This window comes from Zootoca vivipara, chromosome 9 (genome assembly GCF_965207765.1).
Source record: "Zootoca vivipara chromosome 9, rZooViv2.hap1.1, whole genome shotgun sequence".
Lineage (NCBI taxonomy): Eukaryota > Metazoa > Chordata > Lepidosauria > Squamata > Lacertidae > Zootoca > Zootoca vivipara.
In genome coordinates, this window is record NC_142592.1 from 49846809 (window position 1) to 49870814 (window position 24006).

Consider the following 24006-nt stretch of genomic DNA (forward strand, 5'->3'; position numbering starts at 1 on the left):
CTGTTATTAAATCCTTCTAGATCCAAAAGGTCAGGGTCTTTTAATGAAATCCACTCTTTTAGCCATACCATGCAGGAGGCCTCATAATATAATTTGAAATCTGGCAACGCAAAGCCACCCCTCTCCCTCTTATCAGTTAGTATCTTGAACCTAATCCGTGGTGTTTTCTTCTGCCATATAAATGATTTTTTAATTTAAAAAAACCACAACAAGGTTATATTATTATTAATATGTGAGAATTATTTATGTTCTAAACGTTGTGGTAATATTTCCCTTCACCCCTGACCTTCAAGAGGGCTCTATTTGAGCTATAAACAGAGTAGGCTTATTTAAAAAAATTAAAAATGGAAGTCCCAGGTGCCCTTTTTGTAGCATCAAAAACGTTTCGCCTCCAGGTGCATCAGGTTAAATAAACAACTGCCCCATGATCTCCCTTGCCAACAGAAGATTTTGGGAGCACACTCCATTCACATGAGTAGCTGGTTCATTCCAGAATCAGCAGGAGAACCTGGACCAGCAAACGGTCTTCTGGACTAGCGAGTACCCCTTGACCTGTTCTGCTCCACGCAATCAGCTGAGCCTAAAGCCTGCGCCGTTGAGCCAGCTGAACGCATAACACTCTTTCCACTCCCTCAGTCATGAAAGTTGTACACTTTCCAGCATGGAGCTGCTCCTAGCATCTCTCCTCCCTCTTCTTCATCTGGCACAGATCCTGCACAGATGTTAATGAGGCGTTCTGAACACTGTTACAGACCTGTTAGGCTCACTAGTATTTAGAACAGCTACCTCATTTTCCCACCCCACATTAAAAAAAAGATACCACAAATTTAGCCACAAGATGATCTCGGCTGATTTTGCGATGCCTGAAAGGAACACGGGAAGATGCTTTATGCTGAGTTGGAAAACATTGGTTCATTTAGCGCAGACTGACAGTGGCTCTTCGGGGTTTCAGACTTTTCTGGAAATGCCAAGGATTGAACTTGGGACCTTCGGCATGCAAAGCGTTTGCTCTACCACTGAGCTATGGTCCTTCCCCTTAAGCAGGCATCTACATGACAGGCTCTGAGCAGCCTTTGACAGGCAACGTGGCTCCACACATATTAGACCTGCATTTAGAGACTTCAGCAAGAAGAAGACACATTAGGGACTTGGTTGACAGGGATATGCATTCAAAAGGGGCATGGAGAGAAATGAAGTGGAAACAGAAAACATGCACTAATCGAATAATTTGGACCAAAGTGCATTGCATTCTTAATTAGGCTAGCACGCACTAACGCTGCAGCAACACATGTACCCCCCAGATTGTGGCAAAGCCAATTTTTCCACCTCCATTCATAGGGTCAGTGTAATTGGGCATTCTGGTCTCTCCCTTTTTTTTATACCTTCTTCCAGAAATGAAGTGTCATAAAAGCAAGGTTCCATATTTATGGAGGTCAGGAAGGTGCAAACAAGGAGCATAAGGAGGAGTGATGGAAAATGTAAATAAATCCAAATATGAGAATCTAGCTATGCCTTAATTTACTCTGACCATAAGCTCTTTATTAAATGGGTGGCCTCTGGCAGAAAGGTCACTCCACCTGTAGTTCCTCCATTATGAAGTACCTTCCTGTCTCCTTTGCTACAAAGATATTCTTCCTGCACAGCTCTCCCCTTGCCTGCTGCCACACATGCTGCTCTAGTGTGCCGGCTATATTTAAGAAACGATTACCGTACCGTGGTACCTCTGGTTAAGAACTTAATTCGTTCCGGAGGTCCATTCTTAACCTGAAACTGTTCTTAACCTGAAGCACCACTTTAGCTAAGGGGGCCTCCTGCTTGCCACCATGCCGCTGGAGCACGATTTCTGTTCTCATCCTGAAGCAAAGTTCTTAACCTGAGGTACTATATCTGGGTTAGCGGAGTTTGTAACCTGAAGCATTTGTAACCTGAAGTGTTTGTAACCTGAGGTACGACTGTATTTTTCTATGTATAAGACCATGCTTTAAAATTTGGGCATTGTCTTATACACGGATAGTGAATGTGGGGGGGGGGTGCGATTAATGGCAGCAGCAAGCAAGAGATTGAGAACAACAATTGGGCGGGTGATTGGGGGCTATGGCAAGGCCTGCTGGTGATTGGCTGTGGCTGTGGCAATAGGGCAGGCGATTGGCAGCTGTAGTAAGTGGGAGGGTGGGCTGTTGGTGGCGGCAAGTGGGCAGACAATTGGTGGCTGCGATAAGGTGTGTGATCGGCAGCGGCTGTGGCAAGGCAATTGGCAGTGGCGAGCAGGTGGATGAGCGATTGGCGGAGGTGACCTCCCCCACCCCCCAAAAAGCTAAACAACTAAATTTCTTAATTTTGGGTTTAAAAAATAGGGGTCATTTTATACATTGGGGGTGTCTTATACGCGGGAAAATACGGTGATAGACTGGTATTGGTATAACAGCTAGGAAAGCAAGTCTGGTATTTATATGTCAAAAAAGTGTATGCATTTGTGGGCTACAGGTCTTCTATGACTTGGAATTTCTTACCTCTTATATAAAACAGGATGGGGAAACGGTGGGATCCCATATGTTGGGCTGGACTCCATCTCACATCAACCAAAGCCAGTGTGGCCAGAGTCATGGATGCTGGGAGCTGGTGTCCAGCAACATGTGAAGGGTTGCAGATATTCACAACTATGGGAGATCAGACTTGACCCTGCAGGCAACTCTCCATTTGTGCACATCCAAGGCATGCGCGACCACACACATGCGCCTATCACAGCAAACCTGGAAGTGGCACAAATGCAGCAAAATGGCATGAAAACAGTGCCTAACAATCCCACAAGCCTTTGCAAGTGGAATCCCAGGAGCCCTTGCACTGACCATTGAGTCCTGTGGAGAGTTGGGAGCTTGAGCAAGGAGCTTTGGAGGGAGCAATTGTGGTGGAGTTTGGCAGATCTGGAAAGTGCTGCTGGGTTTTTCCAAGGGGTTTCCAAGGGTTTCCAGAGGTTTAGAGGATGTTTGCAGGCTTTTTCAATAGTGTCCTAATATATGTGATTCATAGGAGCCGACTCCTAGGGGCCCAGGTCCCTTCAGCCCCCAGAATAAAATATTTGAGCCCCCTCCCAAGATTGATGAGCATTGCCATTCAAATGGTGTCTGTGCACCACGTCTTGTGATCAATTATGCGTCGTGGGGCTTACCTGCTGCCACCACCCACTGTATTCAAGTTGGCATCCCTGATGCAATTTCACTTAAACACGCAGTGCCTCGGAACGTAACCCCTGAGTAAATGGGGAGTTGCATGCATCACATTATTGTAGCACATGTTTTAAGGGAGAAGGTTGCAGCTTATGGGAAAGACTTAATACTAGAGACCCCCAAAAGCCATTGCCAGCCAGAATATGACACATACAGTTAGCCAGTATGCACAAAATGTCTTGCAGCACACAGAGGCAGTTCCAACAAGTTTCCACATAGCAGTCTTCTTATTCTAGTGCAGGCACCCCCAAAACTCGGCCCTCCAGCTGTTCTGGGACTACAACTCCCATCATCCCTAGCTAACAGGACCAGTGGGCAGGGATGATGGGAGTTGTAGTCCCAAAACAGCTGGAGGGCCGAGTTTGGGGGTGCCTGTTCCAGTGGGAAGTAGTGCTCAGTCTCCTGCCCCTCAAAGCATCTTCAGTAAAACTGGGAGCACCCAGCTTAGCAGCACTTCTTGCAATGAAATCCTAATGAAAATAAATTGATACGTATTTACACATATGCCGAGGAGCATATGGTTAATGCGTTTAGACATCATTAACAAAGTTAAGTCTCAGCTAAATTTGTTGGCTTCTGTATGAAGACTGTTCTCTACAGCAAACCAAAGCTGACAGTAATTTTAGCTCCACCGGAGCTTCTTCTTTTTTTAAGTATCCCTTTTTTAAAAAAAATGTGTTCCCGACCTACCTAGCAAGTTTCACAAGTACAGTCAGGGCAATTTGGTGCAGGTGTTTAGTCATCCTTTGGAAATGCATTTATGGTGCACGCTTCATTAACCTCCTGATGACGAGTGCTGCTGTTGTTTGAGGTTTTGGCCATCACAAAAAAATGAATGAAAACTGACAGTACAGAGCCCTCTCTGTGCATTGTGCACAAAAAGAGAGGAAGTGAGGAGAGGGGCTCAGGAGCCTTGCTTTGGGCACCACCCACCTGGCACACAGCTTTCCGCTCCCCAACCCTGTTCCCACTTTTCATGCCTTAGTGTGTTAGCCTGGCCATCAGAGATGGCGGAGAAACTTTTGTGTGCTTTGTACATCCAAGCAGCTTCTTTGATTCTGGAACCTTGCACAACCAGGGCTTTAGAACTGGGGAAGCCTCTGCACAAAGAGGTAGATGTGTAAATGCATGGAGGCTTCCCCATCTCAGGCAGCCCCACCAGCATATGGGGAAAGGCTAAAAGCACAGGACTTCTGCCCCAACCCACCTCAACTTCCCACTTTGACCGAGTAACGCATGAAGAGGGCTTTGAGAAAGATTACTCTCAAAGCATGGGCTGAGAACAAGATAGCTCAGTTGGTAGAGCCGGAGACTCTTACTCTTAGGGTTGTGGGTTCAAGCCCCACATCGGGCAGAAAGATTCCTGCATTGCAAATGGTTGGGCGGACTCTAGATGATCCTCGTGGTCCCTTCCAATTCTACGATGCTATGATTCTGACACAATTTCATAACCTTAACTTGAGAATGCATAATATGTTGATGTTTCAATTATTAAATCAATATGTTAATGCTTTAATTGCATATATACTCTGTGTGAATTGCCCAAAGGACCTTGTCAACAAATGTTAGATACACACCCTCACCCACCCACACACACCAGTACATACATGGAACTTTTTTAAAATCTGTGTCTCTTTAAGAAAATGGATTTGCATGTGAAAGTATCAGCCTCACAAGTCAGTTGGGAATAAACTTAATATGGGTAATTGCACTTTACTTTATGAAATTATACTGCCTGATAGGAGTTGTTGCCTGTTTTCCCATTCTCACAGTTCCCTTGAGAAGAATTTGGGGTTTTAAAGTGTGAAGCACCCTCATTTTCAAGACAATTAGAAATGGTCTTTTGCAGGGTTGCATCCCCTGGTTGGATTTGTTTTCGCAAATGGATCTCCCCTGTGAAACCAATGGTGGGGCATTCAGATTTTACTGCATATTGCTAAAATGTAGAGACAGCAGATTAACTCTTGAAACACAGTTTCCACACTTGTTTTCCAACCAAGCCGGCCAAGAATATTGTTAGAACTGAGATACATTCTCCTACCCTATGTATCAATTAGAAGCAGTATTTTTTTATATTATGAATATATATGACAATGGCTTGCCTAGTGCAGCTGATGGTTCACACAATTTTGCACAGGTTTCAGTATGAGCCTTTTATACAGGCCCTTGTCCAAATGGGGGAACCAATAGGAGGGAATTTGTTGTTGTTTTTTAGTGAGCCAAGGCTTCCTTTTTTTCAGTCTGTGTAAATACCAGACAAGGGCCATGTTAAGTACTCTCCCCCCTTCAATTTCCATTCTGTTTGTCTCTCCAAAAGCAACACAACACCACAACACAAGCATTTTACTATCTCTGCAAGCCGTAATTAAAACGAGGGCTGCAGACAATATACCTTCAGCTCATCATTTGTCTCTTCACAGACCTATTCAGTTTATGGTTTCCAGTTTCTACAGCTCCTGTCTCTCAAACCTGGGAGACTCAGAGTTCTGGTTCCAAAATTACACCAGGGTTGATTTCAAGCCACTCTGTGCACTTAGCAGTTTGTTTTCCTTTACTTGCTTATCAAAGGGTGGGGGGGGGGTTGGCAGATGGGGACCCGCTGCCACTTTGCCGCCTCCACCCTCCCGGCGGCTATAAAACAGTTCAACCCAGCCAGACCAAAATCTAAATTGAGACAAAGCTCCCTGCTCTTCCACCCCTCCCTCCAACTCAGCCCCCATTTTCCATTCAGCAGAAGTGGGCCACTCGGAGGCAGCAGCCCAGGAGCTACAAGTAGGCCAGACGAGAATAAACAGCGCAAACAAAGAATATCCTGTCCACTCTGAGAGAGGCTGAAGGAAGAGTGATGTCTCCATTAAAATTCAAGGCAGGGAAGCGGCACGCAGCCTGTCAGCAGCCTAGTTAATAAAATGAAATAAAAAGGCGAGGGGGAGGGGGGCAGTTTGCAGTGGAGAGGATGAAGGAAACCATAGGGTAAGGGTGCAGCTGCAGACAGAGCCACAAAAGCCGGGCACTTCACAGTTTTAAGGTTTTCCTCCTTAAGTGAAAAGGGTGATTCCAAACAATTCTCATTAAGGTTTGTATTTCCCCCTCCTCCCCTAAGGAGCTCAGGAGGGCCTTCTCAGTAGTGGCACCCTCCCTATGGAACATCCTCCCTTCAGATGTCAAGGAGAGAAAGAACTACACAACTTTTAGAAGACATCTGAAGGCAGCCCTGTACTGGGAGGTTTTCTATGTTTGATGTTTTTTAATTATGTTTTTAGATCTGCTGTAAGCCGCCCAGAGTGGCTGGGGAAACCCAGCCAGATGGGCAGGGTATAAATAATAATAATATTTTATTTTAATTTTTTTATTATTTTATTGTTAAGGATGATACACATGCCCTTCCTGCTCTGAAGAATGCAACAGCCCTGTGAGGTAGGTTGAACTGGTTACCCCGTGAGCTTCAAGACAGATGGAAGACTGAGCCTAAGCCTCCCCCAGTTTAAATCCAACATCTCATCCATGCAGTTACAGGGAACATAGGAGACTTATCCAATGGATGCATACAGATTGCTGCTAATGCCATGTATGCTCGCCTTCAAGCACCAGTGATGGAAGTGCACTGGAGGTGGAATAATTAGTAAGGTGTACACATTACTTAGGACATGGGTGGCGCTGTGGTCTAAACCACTGAGCCTTTTGGGCTTGCCGATCAGAAGGTCGGCGGTTCAAATCCCTGCCACAGGGTGAGCTCCCATTGCTTGGTCCCAGCTCCTGTCTACCCAGCAGTTCGAAAGCACGCCCAAAAAGTGCAAGCAGATAAATAGGTACCGCTCCGGCGGGAAGGTAAACAGCGTTTCCGTGCGCTGCTCTGGCTTCGCCATACTGGCCACATGACCCCCCAAAACTGTCTGCGGACAAACGCCAGCTCCCTCAGCCTGTAAACCGAGATGAGTGCCGCAACCCCAGAGTCGTCTGTGACTGGACTTAACTGTCAAGGGTCCTTTACCTTTTACACATTACTTGAGGCTAAGATCCACAAGTAGTAATGATGACCTGTGTGGGATTATAGAAATTGGGCTTCTTACCACTGAAAGCCCTGTCCAGAGGGAACCAATTTGGTTTGGAACACTGGAAACATATAGCTTGTAGACTCCCCCATCGTTGTGCAACTGAAGTGGAGAATAGTTAGAATCTCCAAAGGAAACCAATTTCTGGGATTTTTATGGTTTTCACCAGATTTTGCTTCAACAAGCAAGGTTACTGTGAACTTAAAAACATGGAACCCCTCCCGCTCATGGATTTACGTTGCATTCAACTGTGAAATGCAAAAAGAAAAATGGCAGGAAGCCAGTAGAAACAGAAATCCAGAAAGAGGCACCATCTCCAGAGTGTGTGTGTTACCTACCTCTCGAAAGTATAAAAGGTTTCCGATGAAAGGCAAAGGTGGAGGGTGGCGGATGCCCACTTTCTCCAGCCTGGAGAAGCCGGAGGTGGAATACCTGCAAAACAAGGAAAGTAATGAGGTTTGCGCCAAGCCTTGCTTTAAGATTTAATGGATGAAAAGTCTCATGACTAAAAGGAAGAGAGCCCAAGAACCTAAGGAGCAGAGCCAGAGTGGAAAATCTCCTTCCCTTGGATATTTGCAGTATGAGACTGGACAGGCACTCCACAAGGACCTTACTGGATTCTGATTCCCAGTCATGGGATATCAAGAAAAGGCGGCTGGTGACCAAATACAGGCAAGGCACTCAGTTTGCAGATACACCTGATAAAATCAAATTCCCAAGCCTCTTAAAAACCACTCAGCCCGTTTGTGGCTTTGATTAATGATTTACACACAGTGATCAATTGGGAGGGGAGGATAGGGTTATTGATTCTATTATTTCATTCCATTGCCTTTGATTGTGTTCATGAGCCGTTTGCAACTTAATGCAGGATCTGGTAATTATTAAGACAACTGCTCTACTGCTAGCAGGGAGATATCAGAAGGCAATGATGGGCTCCTGTACTGTCCCCTACAGGCACGGAATCCAGAACCATCCTTTTATTGATTATACTAAGACATCATGAGTTCAGAAATCAAACTAGTTAGAAAATATCCTCCTATTTTACAACAAGAATATCCCCTTTCCTCCCTCGTAGTTTCCAATTAGCAGAAAGTTTACCTTTGCATTAGACACAATTATTTCAGATTTATAGGCCTAGTAGACACCTAAACTGAAACCATATTTTTTTGTCTCAAGAAAACCAATAGCCACCAGACAGCAATGATGATTTGGCACTTCGTAGGCTAGATCTCATGCCAAAACCTTCAGAAATAAGGATATACACAGCACACGTACATACTACAGATGCCATTCCTTCTTTTCAGGAGGTCAGAAACAAGGAGGTCAACATTCACAAAGTCTTCCTTCTTCTAAACTAACTTATTTTGTGTGCGTTTTAATTAATGTATTGTCAACCACTGGAGCCCTTGTGACAGGGGATGTTAAAAATGCAGGTATTATTTATTCATTTTATATTGTGCCAGAAATGTACTAGGTGCTAAAGAATAAAGTCCAAAAATAGATTTTCGCACATCTTCCAGTCTTTGACAGAGGAAAACAGGTACAGCACACTTGCTGTATATATTAAGTGGAATGGTGAAGCAATAAGCAATGTGGTGGGTGAGCAAAGTAAAAAGAGCTGGTAACAACCCCCCACCCAGGAATTTGCAGACTGTTAACATCTACCTACACCTTACTTGCACAATGTAGAAACCGCATCTGAAGTTAAGACTTCTAAACTTCTGCTTATTTTTACTGAAACGGATCTTATTCTTCAAATATTTAAAGGAACTTCAGGAATGTTAAAAATGTTGTGTGCACTAGAAAAGTCAGAGGCTTCCGTTCTCAAGTATTGCAGTCTACAGTCTTGTGCCAGGCAAATCAGTACAATTTCTTATTTAATTTAAAACTGCCCTTTCATTATCGCATTCCAGGGCAGTTTACAGAACATAATAAAACAGCAATACTATATCAAAAACAACAAAAGCAAGCAAAGCCACAGTAAAAGAAGTTATCATTTCACTAAAAAGCTCGTTATTAAGATCAGCAAATGCTTGGTTAAATGCGTACGTATTTAACAGATGCCGAAGCACAATGGATGTTGGTGCTTGCTGTACTTTACAGAGGAAACCTTCCATATTAGAAACAAGGGCCACATTCATGTCATACATTTAAAGCACCATGATACCACTTTAAACAATAATGGTGGCTTCACCCAAATAATTCTGGGAGCTGCAGGTTATTAAGGGTGCTGTTAAAGGTAAAGGGACCGACTCTGGGGTTGTGGCGCTCATCTCGCATTATTGGCCAAGGGAGCCGGCATACAGCTTCCAGGTCATGTGGCCAGCATGACAAAGCCGCTTCTGGCGAACCAGAGCAGCGCACGGAAACGCCATTTACCTTCCTGCTGTAGCGGTACCTATTTATCTACTTGCACTTTGACGTGCTTTTGAACTGCTAGGTTGGCAGAGCTGGGACCAAGCAATGGGAGCTCACTCCGTCGCGGGGATTCAAACCGCCGACCTTCTGATCAGCAAACCCTAGGCTCTGTGGTTTAACCCACAGCGCCACCTGCGTCCCTAAGCAATATGGGTGCTGTTAGGAGACCCTTTATTCCCCTTGCAGAGATATAATTCCTGGAGTTCCCTGGGAAGAAGGATCAACTGTTAAACCACTCTGAGAACTGTAGCTGAGAGAAATAGGGCTCTCTTAACAACTTTAATCCCCCTTATTAAACTACAGCTCCTGGGATTCTTTGGGGAAGCCAAGAATGTTCAAAGTGGGCATCATAGTACTTTAAATGTACAGTGTGAATATGGCCAAATCTGATACCCGCTCATACGCATGCCTTTGCTTTAGTAAGGAACAGATGAAAGTTGTTATGTATTGAGAGAGGTGGTGCGATTTATTTATTTTTTAAGCTTAAAATGCAATTTCACCAAGCAGTATAAAATTTCATAACATTTTTTCATCATGTAATTACATGCCTTAATTATGTAATTTGACATCTTAATTGCATAATTAAAAGGACATGATGTTTCAGCTTAATTAGACAGCCTAATTATTATGCAAGTTCATATACGCACATTGCGATCCTCTTTGCAAATGCAGATAGATAGATCTTCAGCCATTTTCCTACATGTCAATAGGATGAATACATTCTGATCTGAATATATAAAGATGCACATATAAATGGAAGGAAGCACCTGCCCCTACAGTAATATTAGTATTATTTGCATCATAATGATTAGAGCGGGCTGCACTCTTCCATCCCTTACACATGGCAGTGGCATCACTTGGCAAAGGCATATCCCACTTCAACACACCTGGAAAAGGAGCAGGTTGGGATCTCAGTGCAGTCCCAACTGCAAATATTGAACTGCTCAAGGAGTCATATTAAGATATTTGTACGTTCTTCTCTTGCTCACACACATATGCTCAGGCACACATGCAGACTCATTCATGCATTTGCAAGTCGGCATGTGCCTGCACAACGGTGCTTTTATATATACACTTGTATACTATGCTTCTTTAACTCCTTTAAAAACTTTATCAGCCTCCTTTCCTCCGCTGAAGGCTCCTCTCATTGCTCACAGCCAAAGGCCTCTGCAAAAAGTCAAGCCTAATTCTAGTTTCTTCCCCACCCTCCTGCCCACTGAGTTCTACAAGGACAACACTGAAATTGAGGAAGCAGGAGCTGACAGGCATTGCCTCCAGTTGAACTGAAGGTAAGCAGAAAGGCAAGCTGGCAAGGACTGGCTGCGTGCAGGCTATGGTTGATAGAGCAATGCCTCCTTCACCCTGATGAACCAGACTGTATTGATACATATAACACCAGCATAAACTTCCCTACACATCTGTTCACGCTATTCCCCTCTTGCACAAAGTTATCTTGAAGCTTTTCGAAAAACCAGTGTTCTCTATGTTTGCAACATCGCGGAAGCGGACCTCCATTTCCCCAATAGTTACTGGATTAGCCTTACTCCGAATCCCCTCACATAACAACATCGCTGTATGACCCATAGTACCCCCAAGCAAGATTCTCCTCTTCTCGGAAAAGCATTACTTTGAATGAAATGGCTCCAGCCCTGTTCTCTCTCATACTAAACAACTGATAGAACAAGGCATGTGAACCCCTTATCTAAAACATGATGGAGAATGTCTATTGCTTTCAGTTTCCTCATTTTTTGAGCACAGAGCTCAGTATGCTTTACATCAACCTGACACTGAAAGAATGCTGATAGCCTAGTCCTCCATCACTCTCGCCATTAATCTGTTTTTCACGCTGCTTTTGAAAGATGTGGTGCATTTCCAGGAAGGACACCAGAGCCTGAAGATCAGAGAATCTGCTGGGATTTAAAAACCACCCAATCTGACCCCTCCACATGCTTCAACTGTCCCTATATTTATTTGGCCATTCTTGCCATGACTGCCCCATAATCTCTAGAAGTTCAACATCTGAGCAATGGGCAGCTGCTTCTTGACTCTAGTGTACAGGCGTGAATGTGCACAAACAAAAAGGCACGGCACACCTATTCTGGTGTGCCCTCCAGGTGTGGTGGTAATGCAAGGAGGATGGAGTGAAGCTGTGCCTCCTGACTCCACCGCATGGTGCAGTCCTGTCACCAACATCAGTCACATTAAATATTGCTGACCCTTTCCAGGCAGCCACACTCAATGCCGACAAGGGCACAATGTTGGGGGAGGGGAAAGGTCGAGGGGGAAAGCACATATTTCACCTTTAAACAAAACAGTCACCATTCTCTTCTTGAATTGTGGTGCCCAGAATTGTACTCCAGGTGTGGTCTGGCCAAGAGAGAATACAGCGGTACTATGACTTCCCTTGATCTGGACACTATAGTAATTCTGTTGATGTAGCCAAGAATAGCATTAGCTTTTTTTGCTGCTGCATCACACTATTGACTGGTGTTAAGCTTATGGTTTACTAAGACCCCTAGATCCTTTTCACATATGCTACCGGCAAGCTAGTTGTCCCCCGTCTTATATATGTGCAGCTTTTGTCCCTATCGAAATTCATTTTGTTAGCTTGGGCCCAGTCCTCCAGTCTGTTACGGTCATTTTGAATCCTGATTCTATCTTCTGAGGCATTAGCTACGCCTCCTAGATAAAAGTTATGATAATAGGCTGAAATATATTATCCAAAGAGCTTTTGACAGTGGCATGACTGTAAGAAAAAATTATTGATTAGTTACAATCCTATACTGTACACACTTTTCTAAGCACAGACCACCACAGGACTTAATTCTGTGTATATGTGCATAGGGTCAAACCACTAGATTAAAATCTTGTCCAACATTTCTTCTGCTATACTGAGAAAGTGTAGAGAGCTTAGATTAAAAACTCCTGTTTCACAGTATAAGATTCCACTTTTGACTTACTATGTTTCATAATAGTACCATTATCTGGGTCCGCATGCCAGAGGGAAGAGCAATTTTGGATAATATAAGACAGGATGCACTTCATAAATAGCTAAACAGGAAATTGCTAATGGTTTTGTGGTTATAATTATTTGGGTGGGGGGTTGTACATTGGAGGCTGTAAATAAAATGGTGTTTATTTAAACATGACTTGAGAAGTTGCTTTGACCAGTTGTAAACCAATTCTGTTCTTTGCTATTCATACAAATTTATCACAGGGTCTATTTAATTTAAGTAAAGGATTTGAAACAGCACCTGAAGCCCTATCAGAGTGAATGACTTCACTATTGCCTCATGTTTGGGGAGAGGGATGATTATTTTTATTTTTAATGATACCAAGCAGGAAAAATGAAGACACACATCAGAATGTTACCCTTTCCCCACTATCCCAAACCTTTCCTCATAATAGAAAACAGGAATTTTCACTGAGGAGGGAAAAATCCAAGATAGTGTTCACTGAAGCGCTTTCCTCCTAAAAGGGCTGATAAAAAGAGGTTCTCGTTTTCAGTTGTGGCTGCTGGCATGTTGGCAAGTGCAATGCTGAGCCATCTCTCACTTATGCACACCTGGTTTATGAAAGAGAACAACAAACAGGAGAGATGACTCAGTAGCACTTATGAAACACACACATTCGTCATCTGAAGTTGCTGTTGTTCCCATTGTTTTCTTAGCAGGCTGCAGCTGGCGATGATAAACCAGGACAAAAGGGTAATTGGGTATAGCTCTGTTAGATTACCAGGGTTGGGAGATAAAATATTTTCCGGCAGGCCACTGAACTGGAAAAGGATAATGGGCAGTTGCAATGTCAATATTTCCTACTCTTAACAGCCACTGTTGATTATATTTATAACTTGTCCCTCCCTTAGAGGACGAAGAGCAGGCTTGAGGGGGTGTCCTGCCCAGGTACGGATCAGTTACAGATGACCCTATATAAGACTCCCTGCAGGCACAAAACTAGCCCACCATGAGTATCCAAAGTGGTACCCCCTAGCTGCAGCCAAGAGACTATTTAGTTTAGTTATATTTACATACTTTCTATCCCAAGTGGACCCGCTGCAAAAAGAGCTTTTAAGCTCTCCACCTTGCCTAGATTTATCTCGTGCATTTGAACCCGCTTGTCTTTAATTGTTTACGGTTGAAATCGTGCTAGTTAAATGTGCATAAGACACAATCATGCTGCATTACATTTCATGCTACTGTGTATGTAAACATTCCCTGTTGTCTGAGGTCTGTTACTTCAGTTACATCTTACAGTGGGTTTATGGCCATATAAATAAATCTGCTCTGACCAACCAAAATATTAATAAGCAACCACTGCTCAAGGCGGCATGAGTGCCACCCACCAAAAGACCAGTGCATAGCTGCCAAGTTTTCCCTTTTCTCGCGAGGAAGCCTATTCAGCATAAGGGAAAATCCCTTTAAAAAAGGGATAACTTGGCAGCTATGCCAGTGGTTAAGGAAGGAGGTAATGACACCACAGATGACCTGGAACCCATATTCTTTAGAGCCAACCTAGGCAGGTGGGTTGTGGAGTAGTAACTTTGCAGACTGTGCGCAAGCTCCATGAATCTGAAGAACAGTCACAACATACAGTATAACGCAACAGGCTGCTTAACATAAAACAGTGCAGAAGCTTCACCCTGTAGATGAAGCAGTCGCAGCTAATCTTCAGAGAAGATTTGCACAGTCTATATTTATCCAGGGTTAAGAACAAAACCCTTCAGGCTAACAAGTCAGCAGTACAGCTCCTACCTCTTAAATCTTTCAGATCCACAGGATAGCTTAAACAAGCACCTGGTTATGCAGTGGTGACTTGATGCTTTCATGCTCAGATTAAAAGTAGCCCCTCCCGACATTTGAGAAGCTCCAGGTTTTTCGGGCGAGAATTACAGGTGCATGGAGGGGAATCTCAACAGGTAACCAGTGTTACTTCTTTCTTCACTCCCGCTTTACATTCTTGTGCCCCTAGAACAATGTCCATTCTTCAAGTTTAAATACCACATACATTTAAATTACTTCAAAGCTGTCCCAGTGCCCTTTGTGCAGTTTTCAATTTATAACAATCCTTGCGATCTTGAATAATAAACAGAAATTCCTCAGCATTCACTTCTAGGGTCAGATTAATAGAGGTGGATCCTGTGGTCAGTTGGGGCCCTTTGCTGTTATGTAATTAATCGATTGTATACCTACTTTCCAGAAAAGGGGGCAAAGAGCCAACTTTCAGGCTTCCTTAAAAACTCCCCAGAGCTCATAACATTTTGGGGGTGTATAAACAGGGGTCAGGATTCAAGGTCTGCGTAACAAAGGGCAAAATGGGTCTTTACCAGAGGTGTCCCCCTTTAGCAAGACTAGTTTCTTTCTCACATTAAATGTACTTTTTGTGTTTTCGAAATGTTTTGAATTAGCTTATGCACAAATCACAATGAGATCGTAGCTTAGAAGGCAATTGATAAATTCATTGTAATAACAACTATAACAACTAAATATAGGGTGGCTGTGTATCCTATTTTTATAGACCATCATCTTTTGAAAGAGTCCTCTGTCTGAAGGGCTGTCCAGTCCAAGCCTGGTGAGCTGTACTATATTTCTCAGTTTGCATCAAAACATAAATTTGCAGGTCACTGTCCTCTTTTTGCCCTTTTTGATTATACATCTCCATTCACTTTTCAGCAAAATGCTGCAAGGTAATGCAGGAGGGTATAGACTTTAGAGGAATGTTCAGTGCTATGAGCTCTTTCCACAAGGAGGCAACTCCAGTCACTATAATTCTGATATATGCTACACTTTGCTATAGCATTCAGATATTTTGTGTTCAATTAATTGCTTTCGGCTTTCAGTTACCCTCTTTGGGCTTTCTTCGGGAAGGAAAAACAGGATGCAAGCAATAAATGAAATGAAGTTATCATCTAGAGTGCTATCAATTGGCTGTTTCTTCCAGGGAACTCTGGGAAATTTAGCTCTGTGAGGGAAATAGGGGTCTCTCCTAAGAATCCGGCACCCTTAAGTGCCCAGGATTCTTTGGGGGAAGCCATGACTATTCAAAGTGGTATAACAGTGCTTTAAAGTATGGTGCTGGTGGTTCTAGATAAGGAATCAAAAGGAAGAATGAACACACAGCCAAACTTTTCATGCACCAAGCATTAGAAGGAAAGCAACAGCTTTGTACTTGAGGGAGACAGAAACTTGCGGGTGTTCAGAAATCACTCTCTTCCTTACTGCTGGTTCAATATTTTTCTCCGTTACACAGTTTGAACTTGTTCTTGGCCTCCACAAGGAGCACAAACACAAGACTTCCATATGAATGAGGCCTTTTATGTAACTCACAGGTGCCGCTGTGTATAACAGTACATGTGTGATAAATATGGCACAGATCCAGCACTCCAGGCACAGCTAATACGTCTTGAAAAGTGACCACCAGGAAAAGTCCAAAGAGGTTATTTTTAAAACCATGGATGCTAACATAACCAATGACTTGTAGCTGGAAATAAAAAATAAAAATATTTGCCAAAGATTTTTTTTAAAAAGTAAAATTGCGGCATTAAAACGAGCAATTCAAAATACAACACACAACACACAGAGAACAAAAGCAGATAAGTGTTATCTCAAAACATTTCTGGATGTTTTCAGCACAAAGTTTGCCGAGCTAAACTTTGACTGTAGAGGCAAGACTTGTTGCACAAACAGACTTTTTACAAGCTACTACAAGTGACAAAACAGGGATGGAGAGAAAAGAGGAGGGAGGCCAAACATGTGTAGTTCAAAACACATTTTAAACCCTGTTCAAAAGAGCAGTTGGAAAGTAGATAGAAAGAGCTGCCTGGTGGGTCAAACCTAGGGCTTCCCCACACACTTGCTATGAAACCCATTGATTTATCTTGAATTCCACGTACTTGTGACAGTTTAAACAACAAATAATCTTGTACTACCTTAAAAAAAATTATTACGGCATAAGAGTTTGTGATGTTGTGCTCATGAAGAGTGCTGCTGGGCTCAGGTTCTGTCTGTGAGCGTCACATGGGCATCGGGTTGGCCACTGTGAAAACAGGATGCTGGCCAAGGTGCTAGGCTCCAGCCCATGAAAGCTTATGCCAGGCACCCCCAAACTGCGGCCCTCCAGATGTTTTGTCCTACAACTCCCATGATCCCTAGCTAACAGGACCAGTGGTTAGGGAAGATGGGAACTGTAGTCCAAAACATCTGGAGGGCCGAAGTTTGGGGATGCCTGCTCTAGAACTTTTCACTATGGGCAATTAGTGTTCCCAATCCTGCCCCATATTGATAATTTTTGAGTCATACTCCAGCCTTTTATCCCAAAAGGTTTACTTGTAGCTTGTGCAAGAGCAAGAATTGCTGACCCTCAGAGCAATATGCACACACCCTACTTTTCTGAAGGAGTTGCTGTTCTGGATATGGCTCCTGACTGAAATGAGGCAAGCCAAAATCACAAACTCATTCAGAAATGCAACAAGAAGTTTCTGCTGGAGGTAGGTTTGCTTTATTATCACTTTATTCCCTGTACGTTTAACAGCAGCTTAGCTTAGCAGCTCGGGATGCTGTGAAATGCTTCACGAGAGGATTCCTCCTTCCTACCAAGCTGCTGTTAAAAGACACAGCAAGAGGCCATGCTTTTAGTTTTCGGCCAAACAGCAACTCTATTCTGATGGGATGGATTTGAGCATTTAGCCCTCCCCAATACAGAAACACAAAAGAACTCCTCACCTCTTGTGGAAGGGAAACATGTCCAGAACAGTTAATCATACAGAGAGGCAGCAAGCAGCCCCCTTCATAGATGACACTCTGGGCTCATAGGGCCTTTCTGCCCCCCCCCATGGCACACCCAGCCAAACTGTTTGGCAGCCAATTTAGGACAGACACAAATAGCAGCATGCAATTCAGTCATTGCCACAGTATGCAATAGCCAGTGGCTTTAAGGCTGTAATCCACAAGCCGCATGCCACAGGAGATCTCAACAACAAGTCCAGCGTGCTGTTTCCTTCTGTGCAAGCTGCCTTGTTTGCCCCACCAGGAACTAGCATTCAGGGGTACGCTGCCTCTGAATGGGAAGCTCCATGTGGACATAATGATGGATCTAGCTATTGGCTAACTAGTTGTGATGGCAACATGAAATATCAGTGCCAGAGGCAGCTGTATCACAGAATACCTAGCGCTGAGGAGCCACAGCAGGAGCAAGCTATTGCTTTTCCAGCCCTGCTTATGGGCTTACTGAAGGTGTTTGTTTGGCAACGGAGGTAAACATGACGTTGGGCCAGATGAACCAATGCTCTGAACCAGCTGGGCTTTTCTTATGCTCAGGTCATATACGGCATGCAGCTTGGGAATTACCAGTTTGCGGCATATTCTCACAAACAGGTACTTGAGATAAAGGATAGAAAGTGCTGTCAACATACGGCTTAGTGGCTGCTTAAAAGCATCTGGAATAGTGGCAGATGGGGATTGCATGCTCTACCAAGGCAATAAGCCAAACCTCAGTTTTTCCAGGTGGTTATAAGAAGCTGGTAGAGTTGCCAACACAACCAAAATTCCGTAATCCTGGGTCTGGCCAATTTCCAGAACAGAAGGCTTTCAGCTTATTTGTTGTGTCAAAGTGAGAATTTCCACCAGGTGCCGTTCCTTCTGTCACCGTGCCATGGAAGGGAAGAAGATGCACCCTTTGATGCAATTCTTTAAAGGGAAATTTCAGAAAGTGCTCATCTGGTTCTCATTCTCCACCCTTCCAACCTGTATTTGCAAATCTCTGAAACGTTTCATTTTCTTTTCTGACTTTTCCCAACATACAAACCCTACCAGCTTATGCCAGTATTTGGGTTTACCTCCGGATGCTCAGAGGCAAAGAGTTTCTTGAGTCAAAAGAGCAGGCCTCATATCCAGCAGTCTGGGCTATGCTGCAATGTACAGCATTTGCCCAACCATTCCTAGGCTGTAAAAGAATGTGCAAATGAACACTTTTTAAGAAAAAAAAGAATGAAGAAGAACAGGACATTTGGCCAGTATTTTGCTTCTTGGAATCTGATCCTGTAAATAAGCAGTTAAGGAGGAAAAAGTGGCCTCAATACTACCATCTGCAGAGGGTGCAGAAGTGTGAGGCGGGGCAGAGGATTTGCAGGGATCAACGGAATTGGCCATCATGAAAGACATCTTCCAGTGGTCTGTAGCATATCTTCACATCCAGCTACTGCTGCAAACAGCACACATATATTCAGGGCAGGTTCCAAATAGCTATTTTGGTTGATATAACAAGTTTTAGCTATTTCCCCAAAAAAAGCAAAAGCAAAAGCAAAATTGAAAAAAGTTTAGAAAATAATAAGTTGGGGAAGCAGAAGAATGCAAGTCTTTGGTAATTTAAAATGTTCTTTAAGATTTATCCATACTGATGTGCCATTTATAGCACATCTCATCTCAAGATGAATGCATGATCATAAAGAATGAGAAAGATTAAAATTAGATAGAGGAATCTAAACAAAAACGGAAAAAACACAGCAATTAAAGTAATGGAAGTGTAAGATATAGAGGACCATAAACATAAAACGCAACACAGATTCAAAAGTGTGCACACCTAAAACACACAATCTCCTAAAGTTTAAAGTATGAATATGACAAACTACTATTTGAAAGATAAAGAACCCTGAGAGAAGCAAGCAATCCGAACCTGGACAGCAGATTGAAGATACCCATAGTTACAGAAATCAGTGGCCTCCTTTTTGGTGATCCAATAGAGGCCACCCATGGCCAAGTAAGGGTAGTTTTACCAATGCTACTTTGCCAGAATAAAGTTGTTTGCAATGTAGAACTCTAAGCAGGAGGTGACGGAGAGAAGCATGAGTGTGCGTAATATTCTTTAATCCACTAGGTATCAGCAACTCCTATCAGCCAATCACCCATTCCCACCACCCTTCTGAGTAATACCCCTCCCCACCCTCTGACTATACATAAGGGTCTGGTGACTTCTGTTTCAGTGTATCAGAAGAAGTGTGCATGCACACGAAAGCTCATACCTATGACAAACTTAGTTGGTCTCTAAGGTGCTACTGGAAGGATTTTTTTATTTTGTTTTGACCGCGTCAGACCAACACGGCTACCTACCTGTATTTAATCCACTAGGTAAGCCATTGCTTATTCCTGCCTGGCAAAAGAAGCCCCGCATTGCAGCATGGCCAAGTAACAAAACATTGATTGCTCTATTGTTTGGGGCATGTAAACATGTTTCACAAAAGGTGATAGAATCAGTGGAATACACCAGTGCACTTATTTTGATGAGGAGGATATTGCGCTACAGGACAAAAATTCAAACTAAGATTTTCTTTTATTTATCCCAGAGGTGGGCAGACTTCAGTTCTGCTTTATCTTCTTCTTTTTTACTAAAACTCCCAAGATCATTGCACAGTCATATCTTGGTTGTCGAACGCCTCTGTACTTGGATGTTTTGGCTCCCGAACGCCGCAAACCGGTTTGCGGTGAGTGTTCCGGTTTGCAAACGTTTTTTTGGAAGCTGAATGTCCGACGCGGCGCGGCTTCCAACTGAGTGCAGGAAGCTCCTGCAGCCAATCGGAAGCTGCACCTTGGTTTTCAAACCGTTCCGGGAGTCGAATGGACTCCTGGAACGGGTTATGTTTGACAACCAACTTACCACTGTAGATAAAATATGTATAATTAAACGCCATAGCACCTCTGAGCACATTCTGAGCCTGGGAATTTGTTTCCAGAATTTCACCCTTGGTTGGCTTTTTTCCCTTCTCTTCCTTCACTACAGAATTCAAATTTAGGTGAGGAAAGTGGGTTTATTGTTGCCATTCCTAAAACCAATGAAAATCAGAAACCCTTGTCCACTTACTGCAAATTAGCTAAGGATCTACCAAAAGATCCCATTCTGCTTTCTGCTCACCCTGGATTTGTGTCAAGGGTGTAGGCCTGTTCCACATTACGTTTGAACAAATGAAGATAATTCCCAGCACAATCTATTCCCAGCCAGCCTTGATCCAGCATCAGTAGAATAATGGAACAGTGGAGAATTCTATAGCCAGCAAAGAAACCAAAGGGGGAAAAGTATCAAGCTGGGCTTACAATTAAGTCCTCATTTCAGATAGTAGACGGGTGGGGTGGGGAGATGTAACGAGTGGCAAATTTGGGGCATATTTCCTGTGAGTGAACATACAGTGGTGCCTCGCTAGACGAAATTAATTCGTTCCACGGGTCTTTTCTTATAGTGAAAAATTCATCTAGCGAATCCCATAGGAATGCACTGAATTTTTTTTGACTTTTTTTTGCCCATAGGAACACATTAATTGAATTTCAATGCATTCCTATGGGAAACCGCGATTCGCTAGACGAATTTTTCGTAAAACGCATTCGTCTCCGCGCGAAAAATCCTTTCGTTAAGCAGGGCATTCGTTAAGTGAGGCACCACCGTACAAGATTTTTCACTCCTTTTAAAAAACGTTTCAGTAAAAAGCCAATCTTGGAGCCCAAAGATTGAATTAAAATAATTTTATACAGCCTCTCTTTTCCTCCTTTTGTAAATCCTTAAATGATTTACAAATTATAACAACATATAAAAGTGGCAATTAACGGAAACTAAGCAAGAGCATGGGTAGGCAAACTAAGGCCCGGGGGCCGGATCTGGCCCAATCGCCTTCTAAATCTGGTCCGTGGACGGTCCGGAATCAGCGTGTTTTTACAGGAGTAGAATGTGTGCTTTTATTTAAAATGCATCTCCGGGTTATTTGTGGGGCATAGGAATTCATTCATTGTTTTTTTCAAAATATAGTCCGGCTCCCCACAAGGTCTGATGGACAGTGGACCAGCCCCCGGCTGAAAAAGTTTGCTGACCCCTGAGCAAGAGCAATGAAAAAAGCAACTCAGCATCATATGCTGAATGCATAACAGAAAACAGAATGTCCTGGGACTGCCAGCAAGAGGTTAATAAATAAAAGGCATCATGGGTGTTCTGGGACACGGCATCATTGAGTTCTAGGGCTACAACCAAAAAGGCCCTGCTTCTTAGGGAAGCCAATCTAACCTCCACATGGAATCCTCAGCAGGGGCTCACAGGTGGCTATCAGTTGTTGAAAGGGGAAGGCATTCTCTGAAATTTACTTGGGACAGTGACTTCAGGAAAGTTGTGCCATCTCAGAGCATGTTTTATCTTAACACAGAGTGAGGAGTACTGCTATTAGGGGGCTGTTCAGTCTGCTGCTGAGGGGCAACTTCAAGGCCTCTGCTCACCTTTCTTGATGTTTCTTTACCTTTAGACTGAATTTGGACCAGACAGCCCTTCATTCAAATAGAGTGCACCTTCAAATAAAGCATTGCCCTCTGTAAAGAAGGCTGTTAAAGGTAAAGGAAACCCCTGACCGTTAGGTCCAGTCGCGAATGACTCTCGGGTTGTGGCGCTCATCTCGCTTTACTGGCCAAGGGAGCCAGCATACAGCTTCCAGGTCATGTGGCCAGCATGACTAAGCCGCTTCTGGCAAACCAGAGCAGCGCACAGAAACACCATTTACCTTCCCGTCAGAGTGTTACCTATTTATCTACTTGCACTTTGACGTGCTTTCGAACTGCTAGGTTGACAGGAGTTGGGACAGAGCGATGGGAGCTCACCCCATCACAGGGATTCGAACCACCGACCTTCTGATCAGCAAGCCCTAGGCTCTGTGGTTTAGACCACAGCGCCACCTGCGTCCCTGCTAAGAAGTCTGTTAGGCCACCCTAAATAGAAGCCCATGACATCTGCAACACACCTGGCATTTGCAAGTAAACACACCGGTAAAAGTTTCCAAGCACTAAGAAGACATGAGCTATATAAGGCTCCAAATTTTTCTCCATCTCAGATTAAAATCTCAGGTGGAGAATTCCCAGGGCAAGCTTGGTAGTTTCACTGTTGCTCTTTTTTCTTTTTTAAAAAACATCTTTATTAATTTTGAACAAATCACACCCCCACCAATTTTATACCACTACCACTGCCACAAAAACAAGCAAAAGAAATGGGGAGGGGGGCTGCCACTCTTTAAAAGCCTTTGTACTCTCCTCTTTCCTCTGCAGCAGTATCTCAATATAGGTAGGAACTTGTGTGTAGCTTTTTTGCTTCATTTTTAAATTTCTGCAATAAAAAGGAACCCATAAAACGGCCTCCAGTCTTTATGTTCCCATTAATTGCAAGGGGAAATTGTGGAGATGAATTTCTCATCCTACTACCATTCCTTCTGGCTACAGTTCTATGAATGTTTAACTGGAGAATAAGAGCCCCTGGTCCATGGGGTCACGAAGAGTCGGACACAACTAAACGACTAAACAACAACAACAACCACAAGCGCCCCTGAATTTAGAGGGGCTTTCTTCCGAGTAAACATGCATGCAAATGTATAAAACAGCATTTACAGGAAGACTGTGTAAAATAAGCCACTTTGACTGACACACCATAATTGGTATGGAATGTCCCGTCCAACTCCCCTGCCCCCACCCTTATTATCACTGAACACATTTGTAGGGGGAGAAAACAGGATGTTTTGAATCCAGTCATTTCTCGTGACAAAGTCACTGCACTGTACAAAAGAAGTATGATTCCCCTTTGGGTTTTTAGGCACTACAGAATCCTGAAACGGTTCTCCCAATCTCCATAATAAAAGTTCATTAAAAACAAATTAAAAGGAAACCAGCAACTTCAACAAGCCTTAAAAAGCAACTTGCTAGCATTCAGATTAGTCCTCATTTGAAAGCATATTATCAGACCTTTGCTTATGGTTCCTTGGGGGGTATCATCAAGTGAGCTTGACTCCTGCAAAGAGAGAAGCTTTGCAGATGGGTGGGTACACTGCCTTGATACATTTCTAAGAAATTTGTGGGACAGAAATATTTCAATAAATACAGTAATAGCTGGGAGAGAAAACAACCACCACTCAGTTGAGGGAATGTACCCTGTCATGTCATCCGGTTGCGTGACTTAGGCTTCTAGGCTTTAGCTGCAGTACAATGCAGAAGTAATCTGTGGTTAACCAGATTTTCAAACAATACAACTTTGTTTGCAAAACAGTGCCATGCAAATGTCAAGCTGGTTTAAGTTAGAGGATAGATTAGATAGATAGATAGATAGATAGATAGATAGATAGATAGATAGATAGATAGATAGATAGATAGATATAGATAGATGGTGCAGATGGACACAGGCCGTCCCTGAACTGAACACAGCAATGCTCATGTTTTTAAGGCTTGCACAGCCATAAACTGGCAACACCCTTTGAAGGCAGGTCTGTAATTTAACTGTGCAATTTTGGGAAGAAAGAAATGGGACATTAAGTGAAA

At 43.4% G+C, this 24006-nt stretch overlaps 1 protein-coding gene across 9 annotated transcripts in view; it reads right to left on the minus strand.

Moving 5' to 3' along the window:
* The window catches only part of TBXAS1 (thromboxane A synthase 1), a 254516-nt gene that overhangs the window by 185352 nt on the left and 45158 nt on the right, over positions 1–24006 (minus strand). For 8 of the 9 annotated variants that reach the window (XM_088652216.1, XM_035128282.3, XM_088652215.1 and 5 more), the window contains one exon: positions 7615–7708. In XM_088652216.1, coding sequence (XP_088508342.1) covers positions 7615–7708 — 94 coding nt within the window. Of the gene's footprint in view, positions 1–7614; positions 7709–14445; positions 14820–24006 lie in introns of those variants that run through there. The other variant, XM_060279918.2, reaches the window with a different exon arrangement.